The sequence below is a fragment of the Pituophis catenifer genome, unplaced genomic scaffold (assembly GCF_029215685.1).
Source record: "Pituophis catenifer annectens isolate HBS135680 unplaced genomic scaffold, rPitCat1.0.hap2 SCAF_3, whole genome shotgun sequence".
NCBI classification, from domain to species: domain Eukaryota; kingdom Metazoa; phylum Chordata; class Lepidosauria; order Squamata; family Colubridae; genus Pituophis; species Pituophis catenifer.
The window spans coordinates 53,522,800-53,548,182 of NW_027256883.1; the positions used below are offsets into that span (position 1 = coordinate 53,522,800).

Sequence of the window (25,383 nt, forward strand, 5' to 3'; positions counted from 1 at the left end):
TTTTATTCTAAGCATTTAATATGTAAAATCTATAAAAGTATATTTAGATACATCCATGGTTTGATTTTTTTTGTATATACATATGTACACTAGCTTAAGAAAGTTGCAGTTTTCTAATATTGGCACTATAAAAGTATATCTGTTAATTAAATTCAGTGAAAAAATATTTAATTCAATGGACTGCAACAGCAAAGCTGATGGAAGAAAGGTTGCAGAATATGTTCTGGTTAGTTGTAACAGAGTTTTTAACATGAAATAAAGAAACTGCAGTCTTAAAGTGCAATTACTATTGTGCAGTCATGTCAAACCGTAGATCAGACTGGGTGAAGCTCAAAGAAATGAGTGCTGTTCATGATTCAAATACAGGAAAGCATGAGAAAATAATAAAAGTTCTTAGGCATTCAAGTGCATCAAGAAAATAATTATTCTTGTCTTAAAAATGCCCTTTGCCATTCTCATGAATCCCAATTCTTATATTGCCCTGATCTGAGAAATTTCAAAATGTTCTAGCTGAGAAGGTCCAAGTGAGGCACAGTATAAATAGCAACTATTGTGGCTAGCACAAATGCACAGGAATTGCTTGCTGATGCTCCATTATTATACCATCCTAGAATGTTTTCTTCTAATGTTCCTTCTATTCTTGGGGCTGCTGATGTACACTGGATTAAGGGCATTTGGTAAGAGGTTGCTCTTTTTTCTGGTTTGTCTGGGCTGGATCCATCACTAGGCCTCTGGCCGTTATACAGCAAGTATCTCCCCCTGGCATCCTGCTCCATTTTGAAGATCTCATATTCTGTGTGAGGCAGACGGATTCCCAAAGCAATACATCCATTTGTGTGAGTCACATCTTGCTGCACCCCAACTTGCCAGGATCCTTCTGCTCCACATTCATTTCCATTGAAAACATTCAGTAGAGAGGCTGTAGCTATATCCATTGGAGTAACTTTCATATGGTTCACTGCAAAGAGAAGAAATTGCTTATTATATTTTGAAGTATAGCAATTTATAGTCCAGTCATGAATTGATGCTATTTTGTGAACATGATCAAAATCCTTACATTTAAATTATAGTTTTCCTTTAAACTGTGCTTTTATACATTAAAATTGATGTAACTATAATAGGCCTAAAGTTAATTTGCTTCAAAGATATTCCAACACTTGCCGATCTGCTTCAGCATTGTATTTCCAATGGTATTCAAGATCCTTTCAAAAAGTCAACAACCATTCCACTTTTTATTTCCTTTTAAGCAACTGGTTTTTAGATACCACTTTTTAAACTTTGAGATTCCATTAGAATTCATGATTAACATATGTTAACAGATGTACCCTCTATCAATGTGGCTAATATTTAAAGGTGCCTGAATTACTGTCTACAACTTGTAGAAGCATTGGTATGCACTGAGTGAAAATATCTCAGATATCATAAAAGTAAAGTACACAGATATTCACCACTATTGCAAACACAGATTAACTATTAAAATTAAGCAGAGTATTTTGAATAATACATGGATACATGGATATTCTCAATATATGCTCGGTCTTTAGAAATAGCCTTAAAATAATGCTTTGAAGGGACCTAAAATGTCACCTCTTCATCTTTATGTCTGTACATTATTGTTTGTTTCTGCCTCTCTATTTCTTTATTGGGGTTGCTGTAATGAATGCAGAAGCTTGACTAAAAGGCACCCTGTTATTAAGCTGGTTATTAAGACCAGATGCCTGCAATTACTGCAGGTTCAAATCTTGCCAGGCTCAAGGTTGACTCAGCCTTCCATCCTTTCTAAGGTAGGTAAATTGAGGACCCAGTTGTGGGGGCAATAAGCTGACTTCATATAAATATACAAAAGGATGAAGGCTATTGCTTAGCGCATTGTAAGCTGCCCTGAGTCTCCGGAGAAGGGCGGCATATAAATCAAATTTAAAAAAAAAACAAAAAAACAAAACAAACAGCTGATCTGATTGATGGCAGTGCTTCCACAACTGGACAATTCCAACCAAGTAGAAAAGTGTATTATTGCCCTTCCCTGAATAACTGCTGAAAAACTGTGATGCAGTGGGGACAGAATACATTTCATGCAGCTAAAGATAGCATTCCTTTTAGCTCCATCTTTCTTATGTCCCTCAAAGTATTTTCACATTGTAGCTACTGAATGTATGCGTGAAATATATGCTGTGGAGAAAAATCTAAAAACACTCAAAAGAATTAGTTTCTGTTTGTGACAGTACTGGATTAGTACTCTAGTTTCTAAAATGCAAACAAGTGGCATAACTATGCAGTATTAATCATGACAAGCCACAGTTGTCTATTGATCTGTGACTAATAAATGATGTCCCTGGAACACAGTATAGTAATTTTGTTGTAGCTGTACTCTGCTGAATCCAGATGTTTCCAGAGGTCAACATCTTGCATCCAATATGTGGATATTGTGCAGCCAGAAAAGCAATGAGCTGGCAGTTTTGAATGGGTTTTGTTCCTCAAGTATTTCAACAATGCATTTTTTAGAATTTTAGCATGCACAGTGTTTACAAATACATAATTGTATTGCTTATTACTGCCAAGTTTTTGTGAATGTCGTCTCTGAGTAGATTGCACACCTGAAGTTTTCTTTTTATGTGGGTAGTTGCATTTGATTTAAATGGAGCGAGCTGAGTGATATATAGAAATAGATAATCTTTAGGAGAAATCGTTACAAGATAACATGGGGAAAATATCTCTTTTACAGGTCATCAGAATGGTATATAAAATCCACCTTTCCTTAAGGTCTCAGAGGAGAGAAACAGATGTTATATTATACTGTATATAGTCATCCATCTGCAAGGTCCTTGAGTTCAATTCCCAATAATTCCCAATAGAGGGCATGTCATCTAGCTACCCACATCTGACAATTCTAATAAGGATGAGACCAGTAAAATGCTGGTTCCTGGTGTTAATGTAACTCATCTTAAAGAGACCTTGGAGTGAAGCCACAAGCAATATTGCTCAAATTTCCTTATTAATTTTCTTTAACCTAGGTATAAATAATTTCCGGATATCTTACTCATGCGATTAAACACTGAAATTGCTAGAGCTGTTAGTTTTGGTTTGTTGCTTGGACTAGAGTAATGAAGTCTGAAGACTACAGGTAAAATTTATCATTTTGAAAAACAAAGGATTCATATCTTCTGTGTGAATCTCGTGGTTGTTTTGCTGAAAATTCTATTACACTTTTAATACACTATTGAAAATACTACTTGGGAGGAGAATGCAGGTTATTTCTTGGAAAATTAGATCAAGAACAAAGCCTTATGGCTTCTTTTATTAGGACAAAGTAGCACCAGGAAAAAAAGCTTTTATTTCAAAAATGAGATAAATGTAATTTACAGTTTGATTTTAACAGTTGTGCATATGAAACTCTTAGAAATGCAGAAATCCTATAATTTTATCTCACTTGCTGGCAAGAAGAGTAAGATAAATTTATTTTCCTATTACCTAAAAATATGTATGTAGACATTAATGTTTTCATATGGTGTAATTCTACTTTTTTCTAAAATTCAACACCTTTCACAATTAGACCGTAAAATGCATGTACTAAGTGTAGAATATATCTACTCATCAGTCACTATATTTACAATTCTTGACTTATTTTTGGATCAGTTAAGATTAAGTGATTTACTCATTCGTAAAACAACGTAAATGTTTCTAAATGCATTCAACAAACTACCACAGCTCAGGGTTTGCACATAACTATCCCATTAAAAAAAAAAAGAAAATGCTCCATTTGAAAAATCAATTTCTTGGTAGGAAAATTGAATATATTTTTTGTTGTTTTTTAATGTTCTTGGCCAGCCAAACTTATAAACTGGTATTTATGAAATATTGTGAAGAGAGAATGATGCAAAACTTCAACTGAATTTCTTTTTAAAATTGTAGCCAAATGGGAAGTAAGCAGCAGATAGAATGGCAGCCATTAATATATTATCCTCTTTTGAGTCTTCATCTAGCATAATTTCCTGAGGAACGATAATGTATAAAGACCAGTGTTGTGGAAAAATAAACTTGATTTATATGAGCCAAGTTATTTTGATTCTGAGAAGAACGACTAAATGCAATTTAAATGATTTTAGTTTTGTCTTCCAACTGAACTGAATAGTCTCCCTCAAAAGAATTCTCAAGCAGACAGACATTGGTTCTATTTCAATTCTGATGTCATCATCATATATAAAACTCAAAACCCCAGCAAAAAGTTCTTTGCAATTATCAATACAGATGTAATTTCATTTTAAAAGTTTACTTTTATGGTAATAATCTCAGTCAACCCTTGTAACCAGTTAACTGACCAATTTAGCCAGGGAGGCTATTCTATAAATAATTTGCAAAAGGTACATTTTAAATTTTGTCATGTCACCTGATTTTTATAAAAAAAAAGGCAAAGTAAAGGCTGTTAATCACCTCTGTAGACTTAGTGTTATAATGTGTTTGCCTGGCCCAAAGCCAACATCTCAATATAGATCAAAAGCCAATATGGTGGGAGAACACTTTTCATTCAAAGGGAAGAGGATTTTCAAGTGCATGCTTAAGCTTTTAGACAGCACCTATTGGAAATGCTTGAAGTCAATTTTGCCTTTCTCAGGACTGTGTGGCTGCCCTGCAAAATGACAGCACAATCCTAGGAAAGGATATGTGTGTGTTAAGGAGCTAACAGGCATTTACCTGCACACAGTCTGAAATCAAGGGGCTAAACTTTGCTCAACCAAACTAAGAGCTGTATTAAACTCTTACACTTACATCATGAAAGTTGCTTCCAAATTTCTCTATTATGCCAGCCTTCTCTAATTCAAATATATTGGGCTTACAGTTCTGCCTGAAAACTAGTGTATCTCAACCTCAGCGACTTTAGGATATTTTCCAGAATTCCCCAGCTAACAGAAAAACATAGTTCTAGCAGGTATAAACACAATAAAGCTAAAGGCAGGAGATTGGGAAAACGGCCTTAAACCAGTATTTTTCCTCCTTACCTAGAAGATATACATGCCCTTGCTATCTTTTCCCTTTAATAATATGCATATTTTAACTTTCCTTGATTAACTGCCTTTACTTGCATACTCTCCAAAACTTTAACTAAATTACAACAATACAAATGGGCAAACAGAAGCAGTGTAACTTCCTGATATTTTTTGACAGAAACCAAGAGAAAAACAAAAACCCACTAGTGCACTAAGTCCCTCATCAGGTTTAAAATCATTCCCCACAACCAAGAGGAGGAAACATGCCTCAAATTCCATCTCTTTCAGTAACTTTATTACATCACCATCTCACCCAGAATGAAAGAATATGAACCTGAAGAGACTAGAATCTTACCTTTAAAGACAAATTCTGTTCCTCCCATCACTTTGGTTGAATGTACACCCCTGCTGTAACGGCCTTTTGCATAAATAGTGAAGGTGGGATGCTTGCAGATTGGATCAGAATAATGATAGTAGTGACCTTCCCAGGTATTATTGTTGTCATGGAAAACGAAATGTCTAGTAAGAAAGAGCACTTCAGGACGTACTTCACAGCGCTGGCTCACCCATTCCCCATGTAATCCAATAGTCAAATCCGCCTTTGGAGGCAAAATTGGAGGATGGTGTTCATCTGATCGATAGATGATCCTACACGCTATACACGAATGGTCATGGTTCTGAAAGTTTTTAAAAAATTGCCATTTAAAAAAAAATGTATGAAATACAATTCATTTCATAATGCTCATAACCTTTACATATCATATGGCTCATATGTGCTTAATTGTGGCTAGAATCTAAAATGAGACAAAACTAGAGTTGCCTGTTTAAGAGATCACGGTGCTTGAAAACTTTCACACTGGAAATAAATCTTCAGACTTTTTGTTTTAAAAAAAGCCCTTTGAGCATTCACAAGCCTTAGTACGTTATGTTAATAATGGTGAAAATAAAAATTCTGATCTTTCTTACAACTCTATGCAAGAGATGTATTTTTTTTCCTTATGGTGGTTTATAGGAACAAAGTTAAGTCATCCTAATTCCTTGATAAATGTAAAATTGCATAGGATAGGTTAGGGAAATGATCCTTACCAAAACTATTTTTCCCCCTTGCCAAAATACTGTATCTCAATTCAAGAAAACTTTGTTTAAAGGACCACTAAATTCTCTCCCATTCCCATTACCTTTCTGTGCCTTTTCTAAATCAACCTTCAAGAAAACCAGACTAAGATAGATAACTTCAATGGAATTTTTAAAATGTAAATTAAAATGGTTGATTCGCTCATGGTTGTTAAAAATGCTATTCTGCAATTTCATTTCTTTTACTGAAATGTGAGAATAAAGGTCAAGAATCCATTCTCAAAAAAGAAAACAAAACGTATTTTAGGTAATAAAATTGATTTATGTGAAACCACTTAGATTCTGCATTTGAAAGTACTGTGTTATGTTAAAGATATGGAATCTGGAAATGCATGAGACAATCTGAAATTTATAAGCAAAATTATTAAGCAAAATTGATATTCTACAACAAAAATCAAAACTTTTAACTTGATTTATACTTTATATAGTTCTTAATTACAAATCATTAATCCTGCTTTATGCGTCTGCATTTTCCCATTTCAGAGACGCAGAATATTGCATTTTACATGTGGAACCATTTCAGGAGAATGATCTTCCTTTTTCTATACTTAATCATCCCCAAATGCAAAGTATTAGTTTCTTCTATTTAATATAGATTATAATATGAAATACTATGTTAAATCCCAAATCTTACTCAAAGCCACTTCTCCATAACATACATTCTTACCAGACTACTACTTTTCTTGTCCTTTTCTCTACATTCCAGAATGCTTCAATAAAAATGTCCAGATGCTCTGATACGTATCAGCTTTTATCCAATAACTTGTGTCAAGCTATGCCAGTTCCAGTTTGTTGATTAGGAACTGATTTGTATTTTGATTAAAAAGCTAAAGAGTTACAAACAGGCAACAGAACTAAGAGAATGGTTTTCATTTGAGCTGACTTTGATTTGCTTTAAAATAAGTACTTAGTTGTGAACCTTGAAGCTCATAAAATGTTCAGTTACAAATATTGAAGGAAAAAGACATGCCAAGTCAGAATTATTCTGTATTTTGTATTGTATAAATGATAGCTTTATGAGACATTTGGGAGTAGCCAATACTAGAATTATTTTTGGTGTAGATTCACTTAATTTTGAACAGGGTATTTTTAAAAAACATTATTTTAGATCCTCGGTATACTTTGATAATTTGAAATGCTAACATGCTATTAAAAACTATAGCATTGCATTAAACACAACTAATTTGTGGGATTAAAAATATACTGTCACCTGAAACAATATATTGCTGAATTGCTATATCTTGATCTATGCAGTTCAAACATCATTACAATAGTTTATCAGGAGATTTTCTTGTCCTTGTTTATTTATTTGCTTATTTGCCGATTTGTAATCACCTTATCCAGTGTAATCTCTTGTTTACCCAATCATTGCCTGAAAACAATAACACATCTTGAGTTCTATGGCAAATGGTCTATCTTATCCATTTAGTTATTTAATAGTAAACATAGTGCCTGGTATGTTTGTTAATACAAATCTCTTACCTAATGTAAAATAATAAATGTTTCAAATGAGAAAACAATTGAAAGGCAACATTTGACTTACTTCAATTGCTTTGTCCTGAACTGTTTATTTTGCTTCTCTCCCTCTCTAAAACACTATTCTAAGAGGTATCAAAATGTGCTGTTGAAATATTCTTGCTCGGCCCTTTAGGACTCAATTTGTGGACAGTATATCTTTAGGCCATAATGGACCTGGATGTTGAAAAAAAAGCTAAAGCTGAATTCAAATGAGGCAAGATCTACTATTGCTGATTCTACAAGCTGAATTTTTAAATTTGGAAGATGCCCTTGACCCTTTCCGATAAGAATCAAGTTCTCTGACTGGTGTTCCACCTAAATTTGACACTAACACTTACCTAAATAGCATTTTTTTGTCTTAACATGAGCTGATAAACCATAGCCAGTAACTTTAATATTGGATTACTGCAGTTTACTCATTTGAGTGTCCAGAAACTGCAATTGGTCCAGGAAATAGCAGTGCTATAAGTACTATATTAGTCCTGCAGTGAAGTAGCTGAACTGGTTACTAATTCCTTGTCCATCTCAAATTGCTGCGCAAACTGTGCAAAGACATACATGACAAAGACCTAAGTTACTTTCATAGAGTCCATCCTATACTTTAGGGCTCTTCTTTACAACACATTAATATGCTACCCTCCCATGCTTGAGACTGAATGTTGATATAAGTGCTGCTCCCACATCTTATTTTTATCAAGTCTCAGAAGCAGAGCCACTCAGGGTTGCTGACTTCATAAAGTGTATATTAGGACAGGTTTAGAATAATAACTGAATTCCCTGAAGTTCCTTCTCTTCCATTCTGTGTCACCTACCGATGAAAAAAACCAATGGCTCAATCCTAATTAAATGGCAGAAAGGAAGATGGTTGGGCTGCCAGTTTTATTATTCTATATTTAATATTTATTTATTTATGAATATCTTGGAATATCAATGTCCTGGAAGATATGGGAGATCAAGAGATTAATATATCTTTCAGTGGGAATACGTGTAGACCCTCAAACTTCGCTCTCCCATTTTCAAAAGAAAAACCTTTACGGTGGTCTGCTCAGTTTCCCATATTGATGAGTCACCAATATGGGAAACAGAACCAGAAAAGGTCAGGGACAACTCAAATAAATCTAAAGTATCTACAGTGAAACATTTGCCAATCCTGGAAAGAAACATCAGCATTGCCCAGGGAAAAGTCCCTTATTAACAAGGCTTTAACTAACGTTTACTAACCAATAGAAAATAATACAAAATGAATAATACAAACAGTTCATTTAAAGTAGCTCAGGACTGATGGATGCAGGAAGTTGTACATGCCTTGTTCAGACAGAGTGTGATGTTCACCTCTTTAAAAACAATGATCAAGTTGTTCCTGAAGAAACAAAACCTGGACCAAGTGGATGAAAACAGTTGCATAGTAGTGGTCAATACTACCTTGCTAAGCAAGGTGTTTGTGAGGGTGGTAACTGATCAGTTACAGATTCTCTTGGGTGAAAATGATTTTTAGATTCCTTTCAAACTGGTTTCAGCCTTAATTATCAAAAAGAAATAACTTTGGTCCCTGTGGAATGATCTGTGTCAGGAAAAAGACAGAGATAGCAATTCTGTTGGTTCTCCTCAACTTATCAACGTCCTGAAAATATTGAACATAGCCTCTTGCTGGCCAGACCGTCTGAATTGGAGGTGAAGGCCCTGTACCATGGTAGTTCAGATTCTATTTCAATGACAATTTTCAGAACAATGTGCCAAGGGATTACTGTTCTGCTTTTTGGCAATTTGGCAATGGAATCTCTCAATTTTAAAATCTTCTAAACTCTGTTATAAATAGGATTATATTTATGTTTTACAATTTAAAAACAGATCATCAAGCAAAATTTGTTAGGCAGATTCTCTACAACAGATTCTGTGCAGGGGGGAGTGTTTTTTTATTTTTTGTTTTGCTTTAGTTTTGCCAGAATTCTGTTAAAATTCTGGTGCAAAAAGTTGATTTTATGTCTCTCTTTTCCAATTCCAGAAGCAGCTAAAATTAGAAATTTTAAATATAGTCCAGCATTTAAATTGATTTTCATCAGTGTTGCTGTGGGTCATTAGAAAAATTATAATTCAAGGCAGAAGGATAATAATTATGCACATCATTTTATATTTAATGTAAGTCTTGTTTTATACTTACCTCATAAGTAATCAAAGTGCAATTGTTCACTTGGTAAATATTTCTGCAAAAGTTATTTTTATTTTTTTTTTACAAAAAGAGGTATGAGAAACTAGAATATGACACATTTCTATGAAAAAGTGTCACCTATGCTTTCAAAATAATTATCCCCAGGAAGAATTATATATATAAAAGTATATGTTCATAACTGTACTGTTGAGGTATAAAACAATCTGAAGGCAAATTTAATATTTTAAAAAGTAGGACATGGGAAAAGTAATATATGCTCTTTGCAGCCACATGAATTCTTTCTTCAAAATGCAATTATACTTCAAATAGAAGTTCTACTTTTGTTTAAGTCTTATCACAGCATTCCCAATTTTCCCATTAGCTACGCTGCAGAGCATTCTCGTAGTTAAATATCTGGAAGATGCTTTGTTGGGGAAAGCATAATAATCCCCCCTCCCCACACGCGTATTAACTTAATTGCACAGTCTGACCCAAAGACTTTAGAGTCATATCTGCACTTTTGCTTGAAATGGAACATTACATCGAAGGGTTCTGGATCTGAACCAGACAGCCAGTTCCTCTGTTCTCTTATTGCACATTCATGAAAATAAAACAATTTGTAACACTGCATACAATAAAATTGTATAGTCTAAAAAAATGCCATATGCTTCACTTAAATATGTACTGTTCAACTTTATTTCTACAAAACATTATGAAAATGTTTAAAGAATAAACTTGAAGTAATTCTAAAAGACTCTGCTGGAATTAACTGATGACAACTGTGATCTCAAATGTGGTTCCAATTGCTATGTACATTCCTTTGAGATGTCATCAGAAAAGATGTATAGCCCTACTGTGAAACTTTAACAATATAGTATGTTTTTGTGAATAAGATAGCTCATTGAGGTTTTCATTGCAGCTAAAATGTGTAAATATATATTAATTTCTACTGTTGTATAACTCTAAGATAAGAAAAAATATTACCAGGAAAGTTGTCATAATAATAATTATTAGACATAATTATAATAAGTATTAAAGAAGCTTGTGGTAACACCTTACTCAGAAGAAAAGTTAATCTTACATTGGTGTGTTCCATTGCATTGGCGTCACATGATATATCACCAAATTATTCCATAATGCAAAAGTAAATCTCTACACCAGTGTTTCCCAATGTTAGCATCTTTAATATATCTGGATTCAACTCCCAGAATTCCCCAACCAGCTGGGAAGTTCAGACATTTTAGCATTTCTAAAGTTGAGAAACACTACTCTATACAATCTTAATCTCATGACCAAGTACCATTCTCTGTATTCTTGTCAGCTGCTCCCAAGTTCCCTTCTCCCTCAAATAGGTATTAACACAGGCAACTGGGTGGGCTTCTTTACTCTAGCTGTAATATGGAAGTACATTTCTCCTGAATGGTGCTTCTGATCCTCCTGATCAATAAACCAAACTGCCAGTACGCTGGAATGATCCTCAGATTATTTTGAAGGACACATGTATCACCACTTGAGGAACTCTACTTTAAGCTCTTGTCCTTGCTGTTGACTGCTATCATTTTCTCCCCCCACTTCTGTTTTCTTAGACATTTTTTTTTCTTTCTTTCAGTAAAAGTCCCATTAGCATTAACCTTTTTGGGGCTGTAATGATAATCATACTCCATGCAAATATCAAAATCTATTGTGATATTGCACTCTAATGTGGTGGGCATTGTAATAATTGCAGTATTAACTGAGAGATAAAAAGGAAAAACTTGATAGCAAAGAGCAGCTTGTCAAATATGAACAGATTGCTGGAGAGAGAAAATGCTATTAAATATTTTCAGGAATTGCTTCCATTTATATTTTTATTCTCCTCGATCTTGGATGCTACATTTCAATCAAAACTTGTAAGGCAAAAATTTTATTCTTTGATTCATATGAGGATATGCTTATCCTGAATCTGTGTTATTCCATTCTGTTACAAACAGTTAATTTTCATTGCAATTTATGAAGTTCTAAATCAGAGGTGGGGAATTGGGAGAATTCTGGGAGTTGAAGTCCACAAGTCGTAAAAGGGCCATAGTTCCCCAACCTACTCCAAATGGATGCCATTTACCCCCAATGAAATCAGCAAGACCCAAAGATGTTTGAAGATTATATAAAGCAGAGGTGGGAACGATGGCCTCTTTATGACTTGTGGACTTCAACTCCCAGAATTCTTGAGTTGAAGTCCACAAGTCATAAAGGGGCCATCATTCCCCACGCCTGATATAAACGAATGCTGCCCATTGAGGAGGATTGCCCATTTTTTGCTGCTTTATAACACTAATTCATTTCAAAAGGAAGGCATTGGAGATTCCATTTAATAATTTCCATATTTTTTATAATTTTGACGGAAGAGATACTATCAGCTGTGCTGGGAGACTAATGTTTAATACATTTTAACAAACTGCTTCCCCCATTTTGCTTCTTCCTTTCGGGGGCAACAGGGAGGAGACATATAAGCTATTCTGAATATATTTTGGATAAAGAGCAAGGAGAAAATATTATAAAACAAATTAAGTGTATAAAGTATGTAAAAGGTGAAAAAAAGTTAGGCCTTGAAAAAATCTTATGAAATGCACTTTGAAATGGCAAATATTGAAAAGCAATGAACTACTATACATTATTTATTGGTTTTTTTCACAATCATTATGAAAATCTATAGATAACAAGTTTGCCATTACCTTATTCTACTTTTATCTTTCCTGTAGATATGAACTACTTCACTTTTAATAAAAAGAGGTAAGAGCCTTGGTGGCGCAGCAGACTAAAGCACTGTTAAGTAACACCAGCTGCCTGCAATTACTGCAAATTCAAATCTCACCAGGCTCAAGGTTGACTCAGCCTTCCATCCTTTTGAGATAGGTAAAATGAGGACCTGGTTTGTGGGGGCAGTAAACTGATTTTGTATAAAAAAGAACACCGCTGGGGGGGGGGGGGGCAAAAGCCCTACTAAGCAGGTATATACAAAAGTATGAAGGCTATTGCTTAACGCATTGTAAGCCGCCCTGAGTCTCCAGTAAAGGGCAGCATATAAATCGAACCAATAAATAAACAATAAATAAATAAAGTATAAAATTTGGAATTTCCTTTCAGTTGGGTAGCTGGGTAACTGGCCACACAGTATATTTTTCAGTTTTTCAGGAAATTTTGCAATGTATTCTCTTGCAACTATCAGACAGATTTTAAAGAGCAGAAACTTTTGAGAGTATGGATCAATGCTTCTTTGCCACCAAGGAAAACATTCTGCCAAGTAGCAATGTCTGCAGCAATGTCTGTTTGTCAAAAGGACAAAAGCAATATTGTTGCATTCTGTCAGCAAGCTCCGTCCCTTTTGTACATGTATGTTACACTGCATTAGATGCAGGGCCTATATCATGATACTGCTTTTATCATTTTGTACCTCACTACCTATTCCAGATGCCACTGCTGTAAATATATTGGAAAAAAAATGATACATTGCAACATTCTTTCCAATTAAAATATTAAGAACATGAAACAGATTTGATCCTACAAGTCTGCACCCAAGGTGCAAATTAAAAAGACATGAAAATGTGGCAACATGGGTGTTAAGCCAACAAAGAGAATATAGCAGTTTGATTGTCAGATAGGAAGATGTAACAGGATAATAATGTCTAGAAGGCATACCTGACAGACAAGCAACCTGATAAGGAAAACAGACAAAGCCTGCATGAGATCTGGACTCAAGCTTTGGGCCAAGTAATTTTGAAAACATACTTCATTTACATGTCTTGGAAATACAATTGAAATGTTGAAATACCTTGGCATTTTGGAGTGGAGGTTGATAACTGGATGGGCGATAATACATCCTTTGAGCAGGGTCTGTGTGGATGTCTCCAAGAAACAGTTCTTCTACTAAGTGATCTAAATTATGATGAAGGTATTGTTTCTCTACTCGAATCAGTTGAAGTTCATGCATAGCAAAATTCAGTGCCTTTGTGCACTCATAGCCATTCTCTTCTCTCCATAAATCATAGCTCACATTCTGCTCCCAAGGTTTATCTCCTGCTACAAATCCAGGACATGTACGATTCACCAACTGATATAGTTTATCGGCTTCTGCCTCATTGTGGCAGATGATCTGAATGTTATGCAATTGATAATCTGCTTCGGTCCCTCCTCGGATAATCCAGGATGCTTGACGAAGGCGGACTTTACCACGGATAACCAAGGTATAGATTGGGGTTGTACACCGATTGCTTCCATAGTAAAACTGATAAGCTTTAAATGTATTGTTATGGTAGAATCTGTAGGATCTTGTGATGAACTCTGGGCCTGCTCTAACTTCACAACTATAGTCAAATGGAAAAAAAACCTTTGTTAAGGTATGAAATTATAAAACTTAGTTATTGTCAAAACAGGTTCTGGAGTTAATACATCTCTAAGTAACAACCTATTCACAGTATTTATAATAATGATAATTGGAATACTTGAGCTTTAATGCTTCTATATATAACAATATTTGCTTTGGTTTCTTAACAGAACACTTCAGGTAAGAGCCTTTTATTTCTCTTCCAACTTCTTGTACTACACCTTGTTTTCCTATTTTACTTATTGTTTTTTCTCCCTCTTTATTATATATTAAGAATTCATTGTATGCTGTATAGAGATAGTTTAATGCAATTTCTGTAAAGATGCTTCATCCACATTCCTATAAAAAGACTGAACCCATCCACCAAATTTTAGATCGGTAGCATAAATGTATTCTAGATTAATAATGTAACATATGCTACACTAATATACTAAACAAATACCTGTATCAAATGGTTGTATACAGATTATAAATGCAAAAGATGATGTATAAAATGAACCAATTTGCCTATTTGCCAATTATAAATAAGAATTTGCCTAAGAAATGAGCTTCTATATATTCCACCAGGACTTTTTAGTAACTTGAATGAAGACTGGTATTTATCAAAATAATCATCCCATTAACTTTAACTGTGGCTTTTGCCTGAATAAGGACTGCTGGATTAGACTTGAAGGAACTGTATGCCTGGAGAATACTCCTAAGAACATAATTTAGAGTATACTGTAAAAGAAGACTATAAAATAAATCTTATTCTACAAAAATATCTATAATGTCAATTAAACATTTACACATGCTTGGGTTGTCAACTATAACTCTGTAATTTCAATTTATAAATGAATTTATACAAATTCAGAAGATAAAACATGAAGTCATGAATTTATTCAGAAGATCTTATAATATTTAAGTCCCAACACAAGAACAGCATATGTACAATTTTCTGCTATGCTGCAGTTTCCAAGTAGAAAATATTTGAAATGGCTTAAACACAGATTGTGGTCACAAAATTCTGCAGACAATCACAACAACCACATGTTACAATAAGAACTGACTTTAATATTTATGGAGAGAGAGAGAGGGAGGCAGGAAAGAGTTGGGAGAGAGGGAGTGGGGAGAGAGAGGGAGGGGGAGAGAGAAAGAGAGCATGCACTACTATCATTAAGGGGAAGAAAATAATTAACGTATCCAAATCCTTTAACTGATTGCAAATGAAAAGTATTTTAGGCTGTAGTGTTTTCCAATATGATCATTTTGTTTGCCTATAAACTTACCCAGTTGAGACCCAATGTCCCTCAATCATGGGTGGCATCTGTACAGTAATCCGAGCTCCATTGTGAAGATGTTTCAGCATGTGATGACACTGTGATTCCTTGAAAGTTCGCCACACGTTCTTTTCTAATGTTTGAGGATGAGTCCTGCTGTCATGAAATGCAGAACCTTCTCCCAGCCCTGGATAATCAAAGATGAACTATAAGTATTCTGGTGAATGTAGATTAATAAAAATAAATAAATAAATATATAAAAAATAAATTTCCGTTATTGGCAATGCGAGATAGTTTGACATGTGAATGCAGGGCTCTAGAAACTGACCATCTGCTTGACATGGAGATTATGATGAATGCAAATTTTGGAAGACTGTAGAGATATTATGAAAAGTTTACTGACTGATGGATTCTAATACTTGGATCCAAAATATACTGAATTATATGCATGCTATCACTACTTTGGAAAAAAAACTTTATGCAATGCTCAGCTTCCAAATTTATCAACTTGGAGTTGCCAAAATCAGCTGAAGCCTATTCTAAAAATTCCCTTTTGTCAGTAAATGAGTATAAGTGACATATATGATTTTATGTGTGCCAATATGGATACCTGTCAGCAGCTATCATTCCCCCTTCCCCTGCAAAAATCAGGGCTGGGATGAAAGGAGTTAATATTGACTAAATTAATGGTTATTAAATCAAATTAATTGCCAGTAAAATAAATGACACTTTTAACAAAAGTACTGAAAGCTTACCAGTATATTTCAACTATTCTTTCTCATGCAGAAATCGATATTATACATATTACACACACGTGTGCATGCACACACACGCACATGCACGTACACATGTCCTCCTCCTTGAAAGAAACAGCAAAAAAGAAAAAAGAAAAAAGAAATGGGGATAGGAAAAAGAAGGAAGAGAAACGGGAGGAAAGAAAAGAGACACCTGTTTGCCCATTTTAAAAAGGGTTAAATTTCATAGTCAAACAGCCCTTCCAAGCTATAACTAATCTTCAAAGGCATCAGGAGCATCTGCTGAGCCTTTTGCACTTCATAGTAATTCCTTTATTTTCAACACCCTCTTCTATTCTCATTCTACAGAATTGTTCTTTTAAACAATCAAGTTGTGTTTAATTGCAGATCCCAATTTCTTTCTTTGTATACATTTAAATTTCTTGTTTATGCTAGAACGTATTTAGAAAATAGCTTTTATATATATTTGGACAAGTTATAGCAGGATTAGTTTACTTTCTAGGTAGCACTGATCCGCTAATCACTGTAAAGGGAAAACCAAGTCTTTATTATATACTTACAATATCTCTATTATATACTTTATATACAGTATACAATATCCCATGAAAACACTTCATCCTGTAATATATTGTAAAAAATATAAATGCCTTTAAAGTTGAGATATAGAACTGCCATTTAATGTTTTTTCTATTTCATTTCTAAAATTCTGAAACTGAGGGAAATCTGAATTGATACAATTATACAAAAATTATATGATGTATTAATACCCAATATATGTATAGATCTCAAGTTTATACTCATTGTGTTTATAAATTTTATGCAAGGAACATCTGATTAACTATGTATAAAAAGTTACTGTGCAATCATTAGCAAATATTTTCACGAAGAGAAATTAAGACTTGGCCTATTTGATTCCATGGTTCAATAGGTTTAGCACATGAGAGCACTGAGAGCCAGTTGGTCTAATATTTAATGCACCAGGCCAGAAAACAGGAGACTGTCAGTTCTAGTCTACCTTATGCCTGAGAGCCAGCTAGATGACATTGGACCAGTCACTTTCTCTCAGCCCCACCTACCTCGCAGGACTGTTGTAAGAAAAACAGGAAGAGGAAGTAGTATTATATATGTTCACCACCTTGAATTATTTATAAAATTAATAAAGATAGTATATAAATGAATAAGGAAAACATGTAACCTGTGAATAGTCACCCTGTTATTAGAGTATTGATATAAAGTTTTACATTCTGCAACATGTTTTTTGGAGCAGAAACTTGTCAGAAGTTTTACAAAGTTCTGAGTTACATGCAATGGAGCTTTTCTTTTCCCTGCATCCCAAATCATTGCTGAAAGGACTTGTCATCCTTTAGGATATTTGTTGCTATATTTTCAGGGGTGTCAAACTGGTGGCCCGCAGGCCGGATGTGTCTTGTCCAGGCCATACCCAGCCAGCTCCAAAGGGAAAAAACATTGTGATACGTCAAGTGACGGCAAAGTAACGTGGCAAGTTTGACACCCATGCTATATTGCATTTGCTCATAATTTTTGGTCAGCCAAGATAGAGGTAGAACATCTATCACTGCCCTCTCTCATCTGTCAGACCTTCAAAAAAGCCAGCCGGAGTAAGTAAGTAAATAAGTAAGTACCGTGTTTCTCTGAAAATAAGACCCTGTCTTATATTTTTTTGAACCCTGAAATAAGCGCTTGGCCTTATTGCCATGCACTCAAAAGCCTGATTGGGCTTATTATCAGGGGATGTCTTATTTTGGGGGAAACAGGGTAAGTAAGTTAAGTAAGTAAGTAAGTAAGTAAGTAAGTAAGTAAGTAAGTAAGTAAGTAAGTAAAAATAAGTGTCATTAATCATGGTATCCTTCTGGATCAGCATAGGATATTAGAATTAGGAGTGGGGGCGAATGGTGTTACAGTAGTTTTCCTCCTCCCTGTGGGCTAATTCCAATCATATTGGTAGGAAGACAGGTCTAGTTTTAGGCCTTTGCTTCGTGAGGTTCCTTAGAGCTCATCTCCCCACTTTTATTTCACATTTACATGAAGCTTCTAGATGAGATGCGTCTTTGGTAAGGGATTAAGTAACATCAATATGCTGATGATGCTCAGTTGCACATCTTTATCCCTGGCCAACCAAGTGATTCCACCTAGATTCTTTGCCAGTGTTGAAGGCTATGAGGGTCTGGAGGAAGAATAGGCTTCAAAACCAAATGGCTGTGGGTTTCAGGGCTCCCCAGAGCTGAGGACTTTCATCATTAGTTCTGGATAGGGTAGTGCTTCCCTAAACAGAATTGGTACACATTTGGGATCTTCTTGGACTCATAGCTCCTATCCAATAGTGGTTGCTATGCTATGCATTAATTGCACCAGCTTCTGGATTGGGAAGCCCTGTTCATGAGCCCTTAAACTTGATCACTTCCCGTTTGGACTACTACAATGCAAACTACACATTAAGTATCCTTGAAGACCACCTGGAAGAGACAACTGGTCCAGAATGAAGCAGTGTGGTTAGTTTGAGGGGCTCTTCTTTGAGGCATTGGAGTAGGATGTTAGACAAGCCTGTTGTGTAAGAGTTAAGAGTAGTTGCAGTTAAGGATAGGTGTCTTTTTAAAATTCATTTTGTTGCCTTTTGTTTATGTGTTTTTCTGCTGATGCTAGCTGTTGAAAGTCACAATTGTGAGTTGGACGGCCATACAAACTGATTAGTAAATTATTAATAACATAGTAACTTTTCCTACTTAATCCAGAAAGATGGGAGATTGCACAATGTTGGAACAAATGTTTTCCATTTGGAGCTAGTTATTGAAAGTTGCATGGAGTTCTAATGACAGTAACTTATTATAGCCAAGTTATTATAGGATAATCAGATGCTCTTCTGAAATTCTGTACCTATTTTCCCTCTGTGGGTCAATAGATATTTCAGTATACATCCCTTCAAAACATGTATCTTTTTCAAGGACTTAATATAAAATGGAACTGCAAGATACCAGAGAATGGCTAATACATTATTTTTTGCTGAGCAATGGCCATATTCTTATGTTTTCTTGCTTATGTTTAAATCTGTGATTGTGATGCAAACTTACTAAAGGAAAAAAGTTTATAAAGGGGGAGGAGCTAAAACTCAGTGATAGACTACATGATCTGTATGTAAAAGGTCTTAAATTTAACAACTAGTAAGATTATAAAAATATCTGGCCTGAAAATATCTGGGCTGTGGTAAGTCAGCAAAGCAAAGATAGTACCAATGATGATAGACACATTGGGTACAATCCCAAAATAACTGGAGTACCACTATCGGGTACTGACAAAATCATCATCAGTCAACTGCAAAAGGCAGCTTTGCTTGGAACAGCTTTAACTATAACACCATCAAATAACATCTGCCTATCCCAGGTCCTTGGGAAGGACTTGATGGGTGGATAAAATGCCAAATCCTGTCTAAACAGCTGGCTGACGGTGTGACCAACCATAATAAGCAGCTAAGCGAACACAGAATGAACAGAATGCAACAGTTTACTGTATCCCATGAAAGTCTGTAGCAGAGTTTGTTAGGTAATTCAGTATTTAATAATTTAGAAAGAATCTTCCAAAGTTTAAATAATGTAAATGAAAATTCTTTATTTAAGAAAAAAAGATGGGGATGAGACCCTGCTTGATGAAATGATTAAAGTAATGAGCTAGAAAATAGGAGACTGTGCATTCTAGTGCTGCTTCGGGCATGAAGCTAGCTGAGTGACTTTGGGCCAGTCATTCTCTCTCAGACCTAGTAACAAGGCAATGACGAATCACTTCTGAAAAACCTTGCTAAGGAAACTGCACATGTAGTTAAAGGAGTCAATTACAATAGGTACCATATACTGTATGTATTTGCCATACATTCTGGTATTTCATGTTAACTAGCTGGAAACTCAGTATAACAGTGATAGTTATTTTGAGAAAGCAAAATTACATTTAATGTACAGTATAAATATTAATTATTTTGGAAAGCTATCCTAGTGTATTGTAAAATAAATTAACCCCATTGTTCTGAATTCATTTTACCGCTCGTTTTAATCAGAATTTCAGTAACAGAAAAATGTCACATGATTCAAATCTTCTTTAACATTAAACAAGTAATAAATATAGGATTTTAAAGGTCATTTCTAAGTTACTGAGATAGGATGCTCTCTTTCTCCTTTTTTCTCCTTCCCTCTATACAGTGAATTTTCTCATTTTATGTTTTACTCCATTACATAATGTCAGTAGATAAGGAAATTACCGGTAATTCAATTTTTAAATATATAGCAGTTTTTGTATATTTGATATAAAATATATAATAAATTATAAATTGCCACATGTAATCCCGCTTGGTTACTAGATGTAATCTAGTATCTTGAAAGATTTTTTTCAGTTTTATCTTGTGTAATCAGTCATTAATGATGTCAATTTTAATAATTGACCTGAAGGAATAATTTAGCTTGAATTTGCCATAGAAAAAGCAAAATCCAGAGATTGGGATGTAATATTACTATTATGCAGCTCCGACAGATATAATCTTCCAGACAAGATTTTCAAGTTTTGACCAGTGGTGGAATTGGAAAAGATTCAGAGAGTATGAGTCATAGAAATAATAGACAAAGACTCTCCATGTTTAGAACAAAAATCAAAGACATCAGAAGTCCATTTAGATTATCTCTGCCATCTGCTTCCAACAATGGTCTGCCAGATGCTTATAGGAAACCCACAAACAAGACACGGGGAGGCAATGTGTGTTTGCATGCAAGAAACAGAAGTTCAGATATGTACTATTTCTGAATATGCAACTCCTGCATGATTATCAGCGTTAATAGTCTGACAAATCTATTCTCCAATTAATTCAACAAATCTATCACATCTTAAGGCAGCAAAAATTGTTAAATTAATTATATGTAATATTTCTGTCCTCTATCCTAAATTAATTAACTGGGTAATCCTAAATTTATATCCCACCTAACCAGTAGTGGTTTTCACTTACCTCCGCTACTGGTTCAGGATTGTGAGTGCGCGCAGCACTTCTGCGCATGCACAGAACCTTCTGCACATGCACAGAGCGTCCGTGATGATGTTCAGGCGAGTGGGTGGAGCCTCCTGCCGCCCTATCTATCTATCTATCTATCTATCTATTTATCTATCTATTATAATATATATATAACTTACAACCATTCATTTAGCAACTGCTTGAAGTTACAATGGAACTGAAAAAAGTGATTTACAACTGGTACTCACACAATGATCACATGATCAAAATCCTGGTACTTATCAACCAACATGTTTTTTATGACAGTCCCAGAGTCGTGTAATCACCATTTGTGACTTTCATAGCCAATTTCTGACAAGCAAAGTCAATGGGGAAGGCTGGATTTGCTTAACAACCATGTGATGTGATTCAATTAACAACTGCAGTGGGTTATTTATGATGGCAAAAAAGGTCATAAAATCAGGTGTGACTCACTTAACAACAGCCTTGCTTAGCAATGAAATTCTGATCCCAATTGTAGTCTCAAGTCAAGGACTACAGTTGCTGAGACAGTAAATTATAAATGTAATGACAGAATATATATAAGCATTAAAATATTCTTTTATTTCTCCCAAGGTGGACCCCAGGCCCTTTGATACTGTTTGGTGTATCATACAAAACACACACACACGCGCGCCCACACACACAGATTGAAAATGAGTGATTTAAGGGATATTAGTTCCGGGGGGGGGGGGGAGGGGAATCTTAAATCTTTAATGACAATAATAAAAGATTTAAGATACATACCAGAAACTGATAAGATTCTTCAGTTAGCTGTATTATATAAAAAATAAAGGTGGCAGTTGCCTTACTTTATAGATTCCTTTAGTCATAAACAAATGTCACCATTATGAATGTTACATAAATTTAGCAACAAAAAAAATCACCCACACACAAGAGGCCAGCATTGCCCATCCAATTGTCTGTCCTTACTTCAATGCAAAAGGGTTATGATTTTCTATTACGTTCTTCACTTCTATGCTTACTGTATATACAACTGATTCTTTCTCCTCCCTCTTTTTTCTTTTCTCATGTTCCCAATTTGATAGTACTCTGAGGGAGGGACAAGCAAAACTCCCCATTTCAAATTCTCTTGGCAGAGGCTGTTTTGATCTGACTACTGGCCCTGATTTGTTTCACATTTCAGCCAAAGTTTAAAACAGCTTGGTAATTCTAAGCAGATGAACCTATGAGTCTAACCCTATAATTATACCTTCTCTCCTTACTTAGCCTCTAACTTCAAACCTTCCATTCTAACTTCTAGACTCCCAGACCAAAAAATTTTAAAGTACACCTTGGCGTCCATGCATGTCTGTTTCAACCATATATATTTATGTAGTCTGTATATGTTGTGCTGAGTTATTGGAGGAGAATAAGTACTTTTTTTTAAAAGCAGTTCTTTTATCTATAAAAACAAGTTACCTAGAAGGTACAGATTATTTTAATCAGGATGGAGTGGCATTTCTGCATTTGAGAGTGCCCAAACAGATGGGATGGTAACATCTATGTGTTGAAAACACCTGTATAAAATCCACATCTAGGTTCAAATGCTGATTTTAAACTAATTTCTATTAATTTAACAGATACTGGACAGCTATGCAGATACTCATTCATCCAATAAATGAACATCTCTATCAAATAACATGTAGGGTAAAGTGGAAAACATAATGTTATTGGATTAGAATTCCAATCATTCATTTATCCTAGTTGGGAACCAGATCTCATAAGTGGAGAACCCAGAGGTTCCTCAGCTATAACTTAAAATAAAATATTACAAACTTTTATGGACATTCTAAATTGGAAATTGCCAAAGCTAGAATTTTATGAAAGAACAAGCCTTGCTGCAGAATATTAGCATTGTTCTTAACAATTTTTTAAATCTATAGTTGTTTTTAATAGGCTTCTATATAAACATAAGCTCTTATACAAATTTAAAAGTCCTCTTGTTGATTAATAACTAAAGAATAAGAAGGGGGATGAAAAGAGTAAATCCCCTTTGGATGTATTGTGATCTGGAACAAGTAAATGGGGTTTTTGCACAGTTGAATTTTCCCTTATATTCCTCTCACTGATTCAAACTCCCTGAAATTTGCTTTAATGCAAAAGGGGAGCAACAGAAAACATATATATATATATTTGTGGGCAGATATTGGTCTGGTAATAGATGAAGAAAACAAGATACAATCAGGCTGCAGATGTAATCAAATGATTCAGAATGGAGAAATACAATTAAGATACAATACAAACAAATACAACAAAGGGCTCCTGAATATTGAAGGCACTCTCCTCATATTGAAAACATAGATAATCAAATCACAAACAGAATATTAAATGTGAAAATCATATGTCAAATAATAATGCAGTAATATAATGCATAATGAAGACAGAAAATCCCAATTATATGTAGACTATGATGACATATGAAGCAGCTATGATTATTGGAAGACATTGGGATTGTATCGGGAATACGAATACCACATTTTGCAGCAACAGTAAAAAAAAACTTTTAAAAAGACTGAAAATAAGATAGGTGTATCATAACACTATTACAGACATGTAACGGTATTACATCATCTACAATTTTAATTAGAGTTTTAGATATCCCATCTCAAAAATGACATTAAAACAATGGAAAAGGTGCAAAAATGGTGCAGTTATTATCTTCCACTTGAGAAAAGACTAAAATAATGAACTTTACAGTCTAGAAAAGAAGAAACTGGAGAGGATCATGACAGAGGTACATTACATCACTAATAGTGTGGAATAACACTGCAATACACATTAATGAACATTAAAGTCAGGGCAGGCCAAGAAATGTATTTTCTTACATAGCATGTAATGTAGCTTCTAGAATCCATTACTACAGTATGAGGTTATATCTCTGTTTTAAGATGAATTTAAAAGATTTGGCAATGACTAAAAACCGTATGTTTAAAAACAGTGTTCAGTACTCTTGGATACCAATTTTAGGATCAAACTACAAAAGACCACTATGGGTCTAATTACTCGTTTGTGGAGTGCTGAGCTAGGCATTGCTGGGAACAGAATGTAAATTCTACAAACGCTTGGGGTGACCCTGTTGTTACTTTTATGTACATAACTTTTACACAACCCCCCCCCCCCCAATTAGAACACATCTTGGCATTTCATCATTAAATGAAAAAGAACTGTGACTGCAATATACAATCATTTTATTATTGAACAATGCATCTGAAGCAAACACTGGTTTGGGTCAATGGCCTAAGACTCTTTTTTCTAGGTCTTCTTGGATGTAGAAGTCAACTTGGCCTCTCTATTAAGCCCATGGTGATATTAAGGTAGGCATTTAAGAAAATAAAAGTGGGAAGCTCTTTTATGAAACTTCTAACAGGCAAAAATGGGACTATATTAATTTCTCTCTACCTAAATACTGTGTTAGATCTTTCAGGATCTTATATATCAAATATGCAACTGTTAAAAACAGACTTTATAATGAATGCATCTATACAGCAATTCCTGCTTTTGGAGCTGACATTTTTAAGAAAAAAAAATCAGCCTCACAAATGTTGCATATTTAAATTGTTCACCAATGTACCTCTTTCAGTTTTCCAGGAAAATAAGAGACTTGGCTGTCATGAGAATACCTCCAATAAATACTAGACTCATGTCTCTAACCATCTGTACAGCAAAAAGAAAACATTTAAAATATCATTTCCCACTACAACACAAAAGGCTTGAAATGACGTTAAAGGGAAAAATTATTGTTATCCATAAGAACAGTGTTAGCAAATACCAAGGAGCTTGAAGTTAAGGCAAGACGTAGCTTTTCTAGCCTTACCCGAAGTCTGGCTAGAAAATGCAAGAATTACTCTTGTTACAGGAATAATATAAAGATGATTACAGATGCATTACTGTTTCTTTCTGGAGTACTCACCATGCAAGAGCAGGACTAGGAACAGGTACCCAACCAAGATGCAGCAGGGATAGGACATTTCCAGCTTTTCAATAGCTTCTCTATTCCGGACTTCTTCTTTTTTGCGCCCTTAAAAAAAAATCTCTTTTTTTTTTTTTTGCTTTAATAATCCCTTTCTTCCGCACCGCTGAAGTTCTTCCAAATCCCGCAAGTCCTCTCACGCACACGAAGCTCGAATACACGCGCTAGTAATAATAATCATAAAAAAAAAAAAGACGAAACCCAGCGCAAGAGCGAGCGAA

General features: G+C 34.7%; 1 protein-coding gene across 1 annotated transcript; it reads right to left on the reverse strand.

Moving 5' to 3' along the window:
* Positions 1 to 128: 128 nt before the first annotated feature.
* APCDD1 (APC down-regulated 1) lies at positions 129 to 25,383 on the reverse strand. Its single transcript, XM_070942377.1, has 5 exons — positions 25,103 to 25,383; positions 15,406 to 15,583; positions 13,586 to 14,117; positions 5,338 to 5,659; positions 129 to 958 (listed from the first exon to the last, which is right to left on the reverse strand). Exons 1-5 carry the CDS (start codon positions 25,158 to 25,160, stop codon positions 507 to 509), a joined length of 1,542 nt encoding a protein of 513 aa, XP_070798478.1. The 5' UTR covers positions 25,161 to 25,383; the 3' UTR covers positions 129 to 506.

Coding starts and splice junctions, on each gene's coding strand:
- APCDD1 (XM_070942377.1), bottom strand. CDS start 25,160: ATGTCCTATCCCTGCTGCATCTTGGTTGGGTACCTGTTCCTAGTCCTG. Junction 15,584..25,102: donor CCTAGTCCTGCTCTTGCATG/GTGAGTACTCCA, acceptor TTGATTATCCAG/GGCTGGGAGAAGGTTCTGCA. Junction 959..5,337: donor AACAGAATTTGTCTTTAAAG/GTAAGATTCTAG, acceptor TTCTCTTTGCAG/TGAACCATATGAAAGTTACT.